Source organism: Bombina bombina, unplaced genomic scaffold (genome assembly GCF_027579735.1).
Source record: "Bombina bombina isolate aBomBom1 unplaced genomic scaffold, aBomBom1.pri scaffold_758, whole genome shotgun sequence".
Taxonomy (NCBI): domain Eukaryota; kingdom Metazoa; phylum Chordata; class Amphibia; order Anura; family Bombinatoridae; genus Bombina; species Bombina bombina.
Genome location: NW_026512457.1, coordinates 45,853 through 62,500, shown reverse-complemented (window position 1 = coordinate 62,500; position 16,648 = coordinate 45,853). Strand labels below are relative to the sequence as shown.

The 16,648-nt window shown below is 39.5% G+C and overlaps 1 protein-coding gene across 3 annotated transcripts in view; it reads right to left on the bottom strand.

Annotated features, from left to right (window-relative positions):
* The window catches only part of LOC128644324 (potassium voltage-gated channel subfamily C member 4-like), a 79,550-nt gene extending 63,187 nt beyond the window's left edge, over positions 1 to 16,363 (bottom strand). Inside the window, exons 1-2 of one of the 3 annotated variants that reach the window (XM_053696984.1) lie at positions 15,647 to 16,363; positions 14,345 to 15,278 (exon numbers count right to left, since the gene is read on the bottom strand). In XM_053696984.1, coding sequence (XP_053552959.1) covers positions 14,345 to 15,278; positions 15,647 to 16,255 — 1,543 coding nt within the window. In that variant the 5' untranslated portion in view covers positions 16,256 to 16,363. The remainder of the gene's footprint in view (positions 1 to 14,344; positions 15,279 to 15,646) is intronic. The other 2 variants (XM_053696983.1, XM_053696982.1) reach the window with 2 other exon arrangements.
* Between the last annotated feature and the right edge of the window lie 285 nt (positions 16,364 to 16,648).

Genomic DNA, 16,648 nt, shown 5'->3' with positions numbered 1-16,648 from the left:
GTTTGTGTGAGAGAGTATGTGTGTGTGAGAGTGTGTGTGTGAGAGAGAGCATGAATGTCTTTGTGTGTGTGAAGGAGAGTTTGTGTGAGAGAGTATATGTGTGTGAGAGTGAGTGTATGAAAGTGTGTGTGTGAGAGAGAGAGCATGAGTGTCTTTGTGTGTGTGAGAGAGAGTGTGTGTGTGAGAGAGAGAGAGAGAGAGAGAGAGAGAGAGAGAAAGAGAGTGTGTGTGTGAGAGAGAGCATTAGTGTGTGTGTTAGATTGTAACAGTGAGTATGTGTGAGAGTATGTTAGTGTGTGAGAGTGTGTTTGTATGAGAGAGCATGAATGTTTTTGTGTGTGTGAAGGAGAGTTTGTATGAGAGAGTATGTGTGTGTGAGAGAGAGAGCATGAGTGTGTGTGTGAGTGTGTGAGAGTGAGAGAGAGAGTGTGTGTGTGTGTGAGAGAGAGAGACAGATCATGAGTGTCTGTGTGTGTGTGAGGGAGAGTTAGTGTGTGAGAGAGCATTAGTGTCTTTGTGTGTGTGTGAAGGAGAGTTTGTGTGAGAGAGTATGTGTGTGTGAGAGTGAATGAGTGTATGAAAGAGAGAGAGCATGAGAGTCTTTGTGTGTGTGTGAGAGCATGAGAGTCTTTGTGTGTGTGTGTGTGTGTGAGAGAGAGAGAGAGAGAGAGAGAGAGAGAGAGAGAGCATGAGTGTGTGTGTTAGATTGTAAGAGTGAGTATGTGTGAGAGTATGTGTTAGTGTGTGAGAGTGGGTTTGTATGAGAGAGCATGAATGTCTTTGTGTGTGTGTGAAGGACAGTTTGTGTGAGAGAGTATGTGTGTGTGAGAGTGTGTGTGTGAGAGAGAGCATGAGTGTCTTTGTGTGTGTGAAGGAGAGTTTGTGTGAGAGAGTATGTGTGTGTGAGAGTGAGTGTATGAAAGTGTGTGTGTGAGAGAGAGAGCATGAGTGTCTTTGTGTGTGTGAGAGAGAGTGTGTGTGAGAGAGAGAGAGCATGAGTGTCTTTGTGTGTGTGTGTGTTTGAGAGAGAGAGTGTGTGTGTAAAAGTGTGTGTGTGTGAGGGAGAGCTTGAGTGCCTTTGTGTGTGTGAGGGAGAGTTAGGGTGTGTGTGTGTGTGTGTGTGTGTTAGTGTGTGAGAGTGTGTTTCTGTGAGAGAGCATGAGTGTCTTTGTGTGTGTGTGAGGGAGAGTTTGTGTGAGAGAGTGTGTGTGTGTGAGAGAAAGAGAGAGAGAGAGAGAGAGAGAGAGAGAGAGAGAGAGCATGAGTTTGTGTGTGTGTGTGTGTGTGTGTGAGAGAGAGCATGAGTTTGTGTGTGAGTGTGTGTGTGAGAGAGAGAGAGAGTGAGAGAGAGAGTGTGTGTGTGTGTGTGTGTGAGAGAGCATGAGTGTCTTTGTGTGTGTGAAGGAGAGTGTGTGTGTGTGTGTGAGAGCATGAGTGTCTTTGTGCGTGTGAGGGAGAGTTAGTGTGTGTGTGTGTTAGTGTGTGAGAGTGTGTTTGTGTGAGAGAGCATGAGTGTCTGTGTGTGTGTGTGTGTGTGTGTGTGTGGAGAGTTTGTGTGAGAGAGTATGTGTGTGTGAGAGTGAGTGTGTGAAAGTGTGTGTGTGAGAGAGAGCATGAGTGTCTTTGTGTGTGTGTGTGAGAGAGAGAGAGAGAGAGAGAGAGAGAGTGTGTGTTTGTGAGAGAGCATGAGTGTCTTTGTGTGTGTGAGGGAGAGTTAGTGTGTGTGTGTGAGAGAGCATGAGTTTCTTTGTGTGTGTGAGGGAGAGTTAGTGTGTGTATGTGAGAGAGCATGAGTGTCTTTGTGTGTGTGAGTGAAGGAGAGTTAGTGTGAGAGAGTATGTGTGTGTGAGAGTGAGTGTGTGAAAGTGTGTGTATGTGTGAGAGAGAGCATGGGTGTATTTGTGTATGTGTGAGGGAGAGTTAGTGTGTGAGAGAGCATGAGTGTCTTTGTGTGTGTGTGTGTGTGTGTGTGTGTGTGTGAGAGAGAGAGCATGAGTTTGTGTGTGTGTGAGAGTGTGTGTTTGTGAGAGAGCATGAGTGTCTTTGTGTGTGTGAGGGAGAGTTAGTGTGTGAGAGGGTGTGTGTGTGTGAGAGAGCATGAGTGTCTTTGTGCGTGTGAGGGAGAGTTAGTGTGTGTGTGTGTGAGAGAGCATGAGTGTCTTTGTGTGTGAATATCTGTGTGAGAGTTTGTGTTTATGCACTATTATATGTAATATGTACTCTGCAAAAAATGTTTTGCTGTGCTGTGCACGGCACAAGAGTGTTTGGGCTTGGCGTGAACTAGAGGTGGCAACCCTAGTTTTGTATGCTCTGAGAAAACTGGATGCTGATCAACTTTCCCTCTAAGGTGTTAACCATCTCACACAAATAGAAACAGTCTGCTTAGATTTTAGAATCTAGTCATTTATTAACATGTGTTTTTTACATAAAAATGTAGTTTGCATTGTCTTCTGTCAGAGCCATTAATGAAAATCATTCATTTCAATTGCCCTTTTTTTTCATTTGCTTATTTAAGAGCACTATCCTAATAACACACGGCGAGATTATGAGTCTTGCGTTAGTCTTAAAAAGCAGCGTTGAGAGGTCCCAACGCTGCTTCTTTCCTAACGCTGGTATTACGAGTCTTGAAATGACAAGTGTACCGCTCTCTTTTTTGGCCAGACTCTGTAATACCGCAAATCATCTTACGTAAATTGTGTATCATATATTTTCAATAGGACTTGAATAACACCGGTATTACGAGTCTTCCGAAAATTGAGCGGTACACCCTCTCCTGTCAAGACTGGTACCACATTTAAAAGTCAGTAGTTAAGAGTTTTATGGGCTAACGCCGTAGCATAAAACTCTTAACTAAAGTGCTAAAAACTACACTAACACCCATAAACTACCTATTAACCCCTAAACCGAGCCCCTCCCCCCACATCGCAAACAATTTAAAAAAAATGTAACCCCTAATCTTCCAAACCAGACATCGCCGGCACTATAAAAAATATATTAACCCCTAAACCGCCGCCCTCCCGCATCACAAACACTTCTTAAATTTTATTAACCCCTAATCTGCTGTCCCTAACATTGCTGACCCCTACCTACATTTATTAACCCCTAATCTGCCGCCCCCAATGTTGCCGCAACTATATTAAATCTATTAACCCCTAAACCTAAGTCTAACCCTAACACCCCCTAACTTAAATATAATTTAAATAACTCTAAATAAAATAACTAACATTAATTAAATTATTCCTATTTAAAACTAAATACTTACCTGTACAATAAACCCTAAGCTAGCTACAATATAACAAATAGTTACATTGTAGCTAGCTTAGGATTTATTTTTATTTTACAGGCAACTTTGTATTTATTTTAACTAGGTAGAATAGTTATTAAATAGTTATTAACTATTTAATAACTACCTAGCTAAAATAAATACAAATGTACCTGTAAAATAAATCCTAACCTAAAATTACACCTAACACTACACTATAATTAAATTAATTACCTAAACTAAATACAATTAATAAAAATTATCTAAAGTCCGGAAAACCCCCCACTAAATTACAGAAAATAATAAAATAAATACAAGTTTTTTAAACTAATTACACCTAATCTAATCCACCTAATAAAATAAAAAAGTCCCCCAAAATAATAAAAAGCCCTACCCTATACTAAATTACAAATAGCCCTTAAAAGGGCCTTTTGCGGGGCATTGCCCCAAAGTAATCAGCTCTATTACCTGTAAAAAAAAAAGTACAATACCCCCCAACATTAAAACCCACCACCCACACACCCAACCCTACTCTAAAACCCACCCAATCCCCCCTTAATAAAACCTAACACTAACCCCTTGAAGATCACCCTACCTTGAGAAGTCTTCACACAGCCGGGCCGAAGTCCTCAAAGAAGCCTGGTGAAGTGGTCCTCCAGACGGGCAGAAGTCTTCCTCGAAGCTAGCCAGAAGAGGTCCTCCAGACGGGCAGAAGTCTTCATCCAGGCAGCATCTTCTATCTTCATCCATCCGGCGTGGAGCGGCTCCATCTTCAAGACATCCGACGCAGAGCATCCTCTTCCAACGAAGTCCAACTGAAGAATGAAGGTTCCTTTAAATGACATCATCCAAGATGGCGTCCTTTCAATTCCGATTGGCTGATAGAATTCTATCAGCCAATCGGAATTAAGGTAGAAAAAAATCCTATTGGCTGATCCAATCAGCCAATAGGATTGAGCTGGCATTCTATTGGCTGATTGGATCAGCCAATAGAATGTGAGCTCAATCCTATTGGCTGATGTAATTGCAATTATGTTAGCATTTATTTTACAGGTAAATTTGAATTTATTTTAACTAGGTAGCTATTAAATAGTTAATAACCATTTAATAACTATTGTACCTAGTTAAAATAAATACAAAGTTGTCTGTAAAATAAACCCTAAGATAGCTACAATGTAACTATTAGTTATATTGTAGCTAGCTTAGGGTTTATTTTATAGGTAAGTATTTAGTTTTAAATAGGAATAATGTAGTCAATGATAGTAATTTTATTTAGATTTATTTAAATTATATTTAAATTAGGGGGGTGTTAGGGTTAGACTTAGGTTTAGGGGTTAATAACTTTAATATAGTGGCGGTGACTTTGTGGGCGGCAGATTAGGGGTTAAGTGTAGGTAGGTTGCAGCGACATTGGGGGTGGCAGATTAGGGGTTAATAAATATAATGTAGGGTTCAGCGATGTTGGGGGCAGCAGATTAGGAGTTCATAACTATAATGTAGGTGGCGGCGGTGTCTGGAGCGGCAGATTAGGGGTTAATAATGTTATGGAAGTGTCGGTGATGTCGGGGGCGGCGGGGTTAATAAGTGTAAGATCAGGGGTGTTTAGACTCGGGGTTCATGTTAGGGTGTTAGGTGTAGACATAAAATGTGTTTCCCCATAGGAATCAATGGGGCTGCGTTAGGAGCTTTACGCTGCTTTTTTGAAGGTGTTAGGTTTATTTTCAGCCGGCTCTGCCCCATTGACACCTATGGGGAAATTGTGCACGAGCACGTTTTACCTGCTTACCGCTAACGTAAGCAGCGCTGGTATTGAGGTGAGATGTGGAGCTAAATTTTGCTCTACGCTCACTTTTTTGCGGCTAACGCCGGGTTTCTAAAAACCCATAATACCAGCAATGTCTGTGGTGAGCGGTGAGGGAAAACTGTGCGTCAGCACCGCACAGCCTTACCGACAAAACACGTAATCTAAGTGACAGTTTTTACATTTTTTTTTTCACATATACAATTGTTGTGCGAATACAACTTGTCAATTTGCAGAAGAAATATTTTTGCTTACTAAAGTTACTGTGGTTGTAAACTATAACCAGGCAAAACTACAGACAGCACAGGAGCCCATGCAAGGTGCAACAGCAAGAGGCCCCACCTTCAACGCTTCATCTACTGACTGCAGGAGGAGGGTGTCTGATACTAAATATGGTGCCACCTCCTTTTCTTTATATATTAAAGGGACACTGAACCCAAATGTTTTCTTTTGAGATTCAGATAAAGCATGCAATTTTAAGCAACTTTCTAATTGACTCCTATTATCAAATTGTCTTCATTTTCTTGATATCTTTACTTGAAATGCAAGAATGTAAGTTTAGATGCTGGCCCATTTTTGGTGAACAAACTGGGTTGTTCTTGTTGATTGGTGGATAAATTCACCCACCAATAAACAAGTGCTTTCCATGGTTCTGAACCAAAAAAATAGCTTAGATGCCTTTTTTTCAAATAAAGAAAGCAAGAGAACAAAGAAAATTGATAATAGGTGTAAATTAGAAAGTTGCTTAAAATTGCATGCTCTATCTGAATCACGAAAGGAAAAATTTGGTTTCAGTGTCCCTTTAAACTTTCTGGCTGGTCACTTTGCTGTTGCAGTAGTTAGACCTCCTTGCTTTGTCCTAGACTCCTAGCTAGTGTTTCTGCAGCCAGTATTTTCACACAGGTGAATTTAATGCATATGGTCTCAAGTCTTGTTTGATTATGTCTTTGCCCTGAGGGGACTAAAGGGGCTATGCATTTGATATGAGGTATAATTTGGGCATATAGCTGACATAAAGTATTTGACATCTAGTTTGGACTTGAAGCTGCACTTAGAGGACCTGCAAAGAGTATCTGTGCCATGTAGGGACTTAAGAGGTCAGGCAGTAGAAATTCTGCATCTAATTTGAGTTATAATTTAAGGAATATAGCAGGTATGAGGGGGCTGCCAGGGAAATTAATGCAATCTGATGTCTAATTTAGGTATATAGCTGGTATGAAGGGTAGAGAGGCCCTGTATCTGGCCTGAGGTCTAATTTGTGCAAATAACTGTAATAAGTTTCTGCATGTGCTTTGCATATGATCTGAGATCGCGTCTAGGCAAGCAACTGGTATGAATGCAGCTGTAAGCACTATAATCTTCTCTGAATACTAATTTGGGTATATATCTAGCAGAAAGGGGACGGGGGTAGTAGCAATTCAATTTTTTTGGAGAACTGATATAAGGTGGCTGCAAATGTCATGCATGCAAATTTGGTTTTACTTGGGTATAAAGTTTGCATAAATGGTGCATCAAGAGCAATGTGTTCATCTGATGACTAATTTATATATGTAGCTGACATGGGGGTCTGCAGAGGCCATACATCAACATAAAACTGATATAAAGTCTAATTTAAGCATATGGATGTCATAATAAATCTGTATGGTCCATGCAACCTATCTAAGGCCTGCTTTGAGCATATAAATTGCATGACTGTCAGTAGGGTCTCTGCATCTGATAGAATTTATAATAGGTATATGATGGCTGCAATTGGATCTCATTAGGTCATATAACTTGAATAAATTAACTTGTGTGACCCCTGAAGCACCCTTAACCCCTTAATGACTGAGGACGTGCAGGGTACGTCCTCAGAAAAAAGGCAGTTAATGCCTGAGAACGTACCCTGCACGTCCTCAGTCTGGAAAGCAGCTGGAAGCGATCCTGCTCGCTTCCAGCTGCTTTCCGGTTATTGCAGTGATGCCTCGATATCGAGGCATCCTGCAATAACATTTTTAAGCCATCCGGAGATTGTTGGCTTACCACGTTGGTGGGTGGGAGGCTGGTGGGAGGCGGGTGGTGGCCATCGATGGCCTTGGCGACGTGCAGGAGGGGCGGGATCGTGGGCGTGGGCGATCGGGGGCGCGCACTGACGCGCGCGCGTGCACGGAAGGGCGGGGGCGGGCGCGTGCACGGGGAGGGAGCGGGTGGGAACCGCTACACTACAGAATAAAGTAAAAAAAAAAAAGCATAAAAAAGGGAATAAAAGTTTTTTATTTATTAATCAATTAAGGTGTTGGGGTTTGTCTGTTAGGGGGGGTGAATCTACACTACAGAATTTCTATTTTTGTTTTAAAAAAACACGTTTTTTTCTTGAAACTGGGTACTGGCAGACAGCTGCCAGTACCCAAGATGGCCCCCAATAATGCAGAGGGGGAGGGTAAGAGAGCTGTTTTGGGGGTGGATCAGGGAGGTTGGGGGCTAAGGGGGGATTCTACAAAGCAGCATATGTAAATATGCTAAATAAAAAAAAAGAACAAATTAAAAAAACCTTTTATTTTAGTACTGGCAGACTTTCTGCCAGTACTTAAGATGGCGGGGACAATTGTGGGGTGGGGGAGGGAAGGGAGCTGTTTGGGAGGGATCAGGGGGTCTGATGTGTCAGGTGGGAGGCTGATCTCTACACTAAAGCTAAAATTAACCCTACAAGCTCCCTACAAACTACCTAATTAACCCCTTCACTGCTAGCCATAATATACGTGTGATGCGCAGCAGCATTTAGCGGCCTTCTAATTACCAAAAAGCAACGCCGAAGTCATATATGTCTGCTATTTCTGAACAAAGGGGATCCCAGAAAAGCATTTACAACCATTTGTGCCATAATTGCATAAGCTGTTTGTAAATAATTTCAGTGAGAAACCTAAAATTGTGAAAAATTTAACGTTTTTTTAAATTTGATCGCATATGGTGGTGAAATGGTGGCATGAAATATACCAAAATGGGCCTAGATCAATACTTGGGGTTGTCTACTACACTACACTAAAGCTAAAATTAACCATACAAGCTCCCTACATGCTCCCTAATTAACCCCTTCACTGCTGGGCATAAAACACGTGTGGTTCGCAGTGGCATTTAGCAGCCTTCTAATTACCAAAAAGCAACGCCAAAGCCATATATGTCTGCTATTTATGAACAAAGGGGATCCCAGAGAAGAATTTACAACCATTTATGCCATAATTGCACAAGTTGTTTGTAAATAATTTCAGTGAGAAACCTAAAGTTTGTGAAAAAATTTGTGAAAAAGTGAACAATTTTTTTTATTTGATCGCATTTGGCGGTGAAATGGTGGCATGAAATATACCAAAATGGGCCTAGATCAATACTTTGGGATGTCTTCTAAAAAAAAATATATACATGTCAATGGATATTCAGGGATTCCTGAAAGATATCAGTGTCCCAATGTAACTAGCACTCATTTTGAAAAAAAGTGGTTTGGAAATAGCAAAGTGCTACTTGTATTTATGGACCTATAACTTGCAAAAAAAGCAAAGAACATGTAAACATTGGGTATTTCTAAACTCAGAACAAAATTTAGAAACTATTTAGCATGGGATTTTTTTGGTGGTTGTAGATGTGTAACAGATTTTGGGGGTCAAAGTTAGAAAAAGTGTGTTTTTTTTCCATTTTTTCCTCATATTTTATAAAAAAAATTAGAGTAAATTATAAGATATGATAAAAATAATGGTATCTTTAGAAAGCCCATTTAATGGCGAGAAAAACGGTATATAATATGTGTGGGTACAGTAAATGAGTAAGAGGAAAATTACAGCTAAACACAAACACCGCAAAAATGTAAAAATAGCCTTGGTCCCAAACGGACAGAAAATGGAAAAGTGCTGCGGTCATTAAGGGGTTAAAGGGACAGTCTAGTCCAAAATAAACTTTCATGATTCAGATAGGGCATGTCATTTTAAACAACTTTCCAATTTATTATTATTACCAATTTTTCTTTGTTCTTTTGGTGTTCTTAGTTGATAGCTAAATCTAGGTAGGCTCATATGCTAATTTCTTAGACCTTGAAGGCTGCCTCTTATCTGAATGCATTTTGACAGTTTTTCACCACTAGAGGGCATTAGTTAATGTGTGCCATATAGATAACATTGTGCTCACGCACGTGGAGTTTCCTAGGAGTCAGAACTGATTGGCTAAAATGCATGCCTGTCAAGAACTGAAATAAGGGCTCAGTTTGCAGAGGCTTAGATACAAGGCAAATACAGAGGTAAAAAGTGTATTAATATAACTGTGTTGGTTATGCAAAACAGGAGAATGGGTAATATAGGGATTATCTATCTTTTCAAACAATAACAATTCTGGTGTAGACTGTCCCTTTAATGCATGTATCTGACCTGGGGGGCTGCATGACTAGAAAAAAATACCGGCCATGCTCATTTTCATAAATTTGCATAAGTGATTTCACAGCATAACTCAGAAACTAAAACTGCTAGGACTGATTGAAAAGGATTGCATGTTTATAATTAGAGTCCAACACACACAGGTGAAGTTTCAGCAAAGTAGGACCTTTATTTCTATATGTATTCCTTATCCATATTGAACTGAAACTTAAAAATACCAATCTTGACAGTAAAATACCAGCTGGGTGGCAACCCTATGCATGCCATATGGTGTGAGGTCTACCTTGAGCGTACAGGTGGAATTATAGGCTGCAAAGGCCAGGTGTATGATCTGAGGACTAATTTGGGTGTATAAAAAAACATTAAAAAAAGAAGAATTTTTATGTCATATATGTTTGTTTGGCATCTGACAGAAGTTTTTTTTGCCCATCTACATCATTATAATTAATATTTTGGATTTTTAAAATTAATTTATTAATATTGTATTTGCTGCTTTTGCATATATATAGCATGCATGGGGTGCAGAGGCCTCACATCTTGTCTAATTGAAACATATATACATATGTGGGGGCTACAGGGGCTCAGCATCTGATCTTTGTTCTAATTGTGCATTGAAATTAGGGGGTTGCAGGGGCCATGCATCAAATGAAGGGCTATATTACAAGTGGAGCGCTAATTTATCTTGCAAGCGCAATCTGTGGCTGGTTATTGCTACTGCAAGCTTGTGGCAGCAATTAGAGCTTATAAAATTAACCAGAGATCCGATTTGACGGCATTAGAACGAGGCTCCCATTTGAGCCTATGAAAGCATTCTCTCTAGCGCTGGTATTACTCAGTGGAGCACTAATATCGCTTTGCAAAAACGATATTTAGCGCTCCACTTGTAATCTGGCCCTAAATGTGCAATTTTGTCTTATAGCTTGAATAGCTTCCATGAAGGAAGCTGTAGTTGCATTTGATCATACAGCTGCAAAAATGGAGCTGCAGGGCCCATGCAACGTATCTGGTTTTTTTGATTGGATAACAGTATAAAGTGCCTGCAGGGGGGCATGCATCTTATCTGTTGTTTCATTTGCATGTATAACTTGCATAAACTGGCCTCACGGGTTCTACCTCTGATCCAGGATATCATTTTTGGCATAAAGCTGGTATGAAAAGGACAAAGGGGACTGACATAAGGAGGCTGCAGGGACTATGCAACCTACCAGAAGTCTCATTATGCATATTGCCAGTATTAGAGGGTTCTATCTGTATCTGCTGATTCTACATGGGCATATAGCTGGCTTGTGGGAGGCTTTGGGGCATATATATATATATATATATCATGTTTTAAGATTTAACATCAATGCATAGCTGGCAAAATGTCACTGTTATGATTAATAAATAAATAGTTTTTTTTCCCCTATATCAATAGATTTTGACTTGCTATTGTACATGTAGGGTCCCGAACTATTGTTAATAGATTTCTCTCACTGTCAAGAAAGAATATTATCAAGGTCTACAGTCAGGCTAGTATTTTACGTCTCTATATTTTGTGATTTATTGACATATCATACTGTTCAGTTACCAATTGCTCTATCATTATATGCACGCATCAATTTCATTTTAATTTAGTTTTTTTTATTTGATTTCCACAAATTAAGAATTAGATTCCTGTCCATTAATACTAAATAAATAAACCACAATAGATCATATTCTTTTTCCTTCTACCAGGAATATTAAAGGAATTATTGTCTCTATAATTTGTTTACACACGATGTCACTCTGTGCAAACATTGTTTTATTTTTGGATACAGCTGTGTAATATCCCACTATTTGCTTATGATTAGAACTTTATGGGTTTAAACCCCTTTTAAGGAGTTTAAACATAGAGTTCCAGGGTGAATAATTAAAAAATGACACTGTCCCTTTAAGCAAGTTGCAGAGAAGGTGATGCTCTGTATATTTCAGATGGGCAACAGTGAGGGTAACAATCATATTTTTTTTAATTTTGTATTAACTGATCAAACCAGCCATGTGCTGCACATAAGGAGTTAGGATAGAATGCAGATAAACTGTTGCTATATCACCACTGCTCAAATACAAATGATACAAATATCTGGGATAAAAACACAGACTGCAACAGGAACCTCATGTTTTTTAAAAAAAAGTATTTCATATACTTTTATTGAAAAAAAAAAAACCTTCCTTCATCTGCAAGACCACAAAATCTTGCAACAGAGAAAATGAGTATTGGAACATACAGAGAAACTGATAGGTGTCTCCACACTACGCACATTTGATTGACAGTGAAGTGTATACATGGTGCTTAAAGGCATATGAAACCCAATCTTTTTCTTTCATGATTCAGATAAAGCAGGGGTGGGCAATTATTGTCCCTCCAGATGTTATGGACTACATCTCCCACAATGCTCTTTCAGCCATAATGCTGGCAAAGCATCATGTGAGATGTAGTCCATTACATCTGGAAGGCCGATAGTTGCCCACCCCTGAGATAGAGCATGCAATTTTAAGCAACTTTCCAATTTACTCCTATTATCAATTTTTCTTCATTCTCTTGGTATCTTTTTTTAAAAGCAGGAATGTAAGCTTAGGAGCCAGCCCGTTTTTGGTTCAGCACCCTGGGTACATTTACCCACTAATCAGAAAGTGCTTCCCAGGTGCTGAACCAAAAATGGGCCGGCTCTAAGCTTACATACCTGCTTTTCGAATAAAGATACCAAGAGAACAAAGAAAACTTGAAAATAAGAGTAAATTAGAAAGTTGCCTAAAATTGTATGCTCTACCTGAATCATGAAAGAAAACATTTGGGTTTCATATCCCTTTAAGAGGCATTATTGTGCAAAAAGTCCACAACTTGTTAGAGCGTGTCATCAAATATTTCTGCTTAGGACCTGCAATTCTCTGCAGCTCCCAGTAGGTGCTTTGACTAAGTATTTAACCACTTTGCAGGTTTTAAAAAAAACAAATAGCATTGTAAAGTCGTTACAGGTAAAATTACATGCTCTAACAAATTTTGCATAGGTGACATTATCAGCTGGGTAACTAAATTTATCTAATCCAAGGCAATCCAAAATATTTGGCCAGTTAGTAGGTCCTGGGGACTGGAATTGAAGAGTCCAGTTCTAAGACTGGTGCCGGAGGTATACAGAAGACATTGATAAGAGAGGAAAATTTAGATACAAAGGCATCATTTTTTATACAAAATGTACATTACACTTAAAAAAGACAAACAAAAACAAACAAACTATAATGTGACAATAGGTTGTGTTTTTTAAATTGTCTCTCTTTTTTAAAGTCTCTTTAATGCAATAAATGTTTCCTGCAAGATGAAAAACATTTTCAATTAAGACACAATTCTACCTATCATGACCTTAATGCAGTGGCTGACCATGGGCCAACTGGATCACTTTGAAGATTCTGATGCAACCCTCTTCTTTTGCCTAAAGGGATATAAGACCAAATGTTTTCTTTCATGATTCAAGCAGATCATGCAATTTTAAACAACTTTCTAATTTACGTCTATTATCAATTTTTCTTCTCTTTGTATCTTTTTGTTAAAACGCAGGGACGTTTGCTTAGGAGACGGCACATTTCTAGAGCACTATATGGCAGCAGTTTTGCAAGAATGTTATCCATTGTAAGAGCACTATTTCCTGCCATGTAGTGCTCTATTTGCCTACCTAGGTATCGCTTCAACACAGAATATTATGGGAACGAAGCAAATTTTATAATAGAAGCAAATTAGAACCTTTTTTTAAAATGGTATGCTCTGTCTGAATCACAGAAGAACAGTTTTAGTGTTTCATATCCCTTTAAGAACAAAAAAGAAAGTATCCAAAACACAAATATCTATCAATATGTCTCCGTAAAAACACCTGCATTCTGTTTATCACTATTGCTTCTTCTCTGCTTAATCCCCTTTACCCTAAAAAACAATACATATAAACTTTTGCTATGTGTTTGTTACAAGTGTTTAGAAACATTAAAGGGACACTGAACCCAAATTTTTTCTTTTGTGATTCAGATAGAGGATGCAATTTTAAGCAACTTTCTAATTTACTCATATTATCAATTTTCTTCGTTCTCTTGCTATCTTTATTTCAAAAAGAAAGTCCAGAACCTTGGACAGCACTTGTTTATTGGTGGATGAATGTATCCACCAATCAGCAAGAACAACCCAGGTTGTTCACCAAAATGGGCCGGCATCTAAACTTACATTCTTGTTTTTCAAATAAAGATACCAAGAGAATGAAGCACATTTGCTAATAGGAGTAAATTAGAAAGTTGCTTAAAATCACATACTCTATCTTAATCACAAAAGAAAAAAATTGGGTTCAGTGTCCCTTTAAGTTGTAACCTTATATGCAGCCCTTTGGAAGACTAAAGAACAACATATGTATCCCATTCCTGCCTTTAAAAACACTGACTGATGACAGTACTCACAAATTACAAATCAGTTTGCAAGAACATTTCATGTCAAGTTAATTGATTCAACCCAGAAACATACATAGATAACATGAATGTTAAGATATATGTTTACAGTGACACATAATTATTTTCTTTTATAAGGGATTATATTTGATAATACAATTTAAAGATACAAGCAAAAGATATTCCAGATGAGGTAACAATGTTTTAGGGAAAAAATGTAAAGTTTCTTCTGCACTTTTGTAAATTAGAAATAAATTTTCTGTTGGTCAAAAATGTATCTAGAAATATCATGATTTGAATCAGTACTGATAAGGTAATATGTATATTATGTGTGGGGGGGGGGTTAATCGTGTAATAATAGTTATATTTTCTTCCACTTAGACTTCTTTATCTGAGACTCCACAGTGTGGCAATCAAGTAGACCTTCTAACATATCTCCAGTACTTGACTGTCCCTTACCTGACCTCTTTCTCTCTATTACTTCCTCTGCAGCCAGTGGGAATGTGTCACTTTGAGTGCTGTTTCTAGGTGAATTATCCTCAGATTTCAGAGTAGTTGGAGTGTCTGTCATGGTGGGTTTGGGGACGTGTTTCTTCTTTTTCTTTGGAAGCTTTTGTTTGGCCATAGCCAATGAGTAATACATGCCAAAATTATTCACAATTACTGGAACTGGCATGGCAATTGTGAGTACCCCAGCTAGAGCACACAAGGCACCAACCAACATCCCAGACCAGGTCTGAGGATACATGTCTCCATACCCTAAAGTGGTCATTGTTACCACTGCCCACCAAAATCCTATAGGAATATTCTTAAAGTGGGTATGATTGCTCCCAGTAGGATCTGCAGAGTTAGCTCCTATCCTCTCTGCATAATAAATCATGGTGGCAAATATGAGAACCCCCAAAGCCAGGAAAATTATGAGAAGAAGGAATTCATTAGTACTGGCTCTCAGAGTATGTCCCAAAACTCTCAGTCCCACAAAGTGTCTGGTTAACTTGAATATACGTAAAATCCTGACAAAACGTACCACCCTAAGAAAGCCCAGGACATCTCTAGCTGCCTTGGAGGACAGCCCACTGAGACACACTTCAAGGTAGAATGGTAGTATAGCCACAAAGTCTATTATGTTGAGCATGTTCTTCACAAAGACCAATTTGTCTGGGCAGCAGATAATCCTGACCAGGAACTCCAAGGTGAACCATAAGACACATACCCCTTCAATGTAGGTGAGGACTGGCTCTGTCTCCACTTCCCTCACCACAATGGTCTCAGTAATATTTCCTTCTGTCACTACCTCAGTCACATTTCTGTGAATATTAAATGCTTCGTGGGTCTCCAAACAAAATGTAGTAATGGACGCCAGGATAAAAAAGAGAGAAACAAAGGCCACACACTGCAAAATAAAGAGACAAGTCAGTTCATTAGGTAACTTCTTCTTTACTACTGTGAAGTTCTTAAAACAGTTTTCTCCCTATAAATGTGTGATTATTTATCCATGAGTGAACATTAATATATATTGAATCAAATCACTACCAAAGTCTGATGATAGAGAGATAGATAATAGGTGTCCACAACAATCACTAATCAAAGATTACTCATACAACTTTCAGCACAAAACTTTTTTCTAAAAACATAGAAGAAAGGATTGGTAAGGGACATGCCAGACCACATAATAGGACACTATTTTGGTTATAACGTTATACTACATACAATAAGGTCAATGGGACACCATAAGGGTGATAGGGGTGTAAAGTGGCTTACCCTAGCTGCCCTGGATGAGTAAGGGTCTTCAAAGAGGGCCCAAATCCGAGGCTGCCAACGCCTCCAACAGCCTTTGGACCTCTCTGTTCTTTCTTCCATACACAGTAGCTGTGGTGTTGAGTCTTTGTCTTCATCTCCATCCTCGGGTTCCACATTCTCAAAGATGTCCAGTGCTTCTTCTGCATCCCGGTGTTGTCGATATGTCATCCAGCAACAGGGCTCCACATCTGTCTCATCTATACCCCAAAAAGCTAGCTCTTCCTCAAAAAGAGGTCCACACACGTCTGCAGGGCAATGCAGCTTCCCAGTACGGTAATAATTGAGGACATAAGAGAAGATTCCAGGATGTCTATCAAAGAAGAACTCACTCTGCTGACTGTCAGTTTCAGAGTGGCTGGAGGTCTCAGGGTCCGCCAGCCATGCCAGGCGAGTTCCAGGCAATGTCCGCAGAGTGCTCTTGTAGGTCTCATGTCTGGTGCCCCCCACATTGATGGTGATTTTCCCAGAGTCCTCCCCCTTGGCCATCTCCTCTTTCAGACATGTTTTGGAGGGTGGCTTGTTCCCAGACTTGCGCCCACGGTAGGATGACACGCACACTGAACTAATCATAGATTTTTCCTGGTGTGACCCCCCTTCTAGACAGTCTCGGGATCCTCCAGAGAGACTGCCAGGGGTGCCAAGGCGATAGGGGACCCCAACGCGATCTTCCAACAGGTGACAAAAACGAAAGAGGAGGAGATGGAGGAAAGATGCAGAAAAACTGTGAAGGGGAGTGACTGGAGATGATGATGAAGAAAAAAATGTTTCCAGCAACCAAGAGGCACTGAATAAAACTTCCACAGCTGTACAGTGCTATCCTATTTCCTTGATATAGAACGTAGGCTCTCCCCTTGTATTAGCTGAATCTTCTCACTGCAGAAAGTTGTAGGGAATTGCACACACGCCTTTCCTCTATTTCAGGCAATCATTTCAATAATTGGCCCTTTATATGCTACGACGATA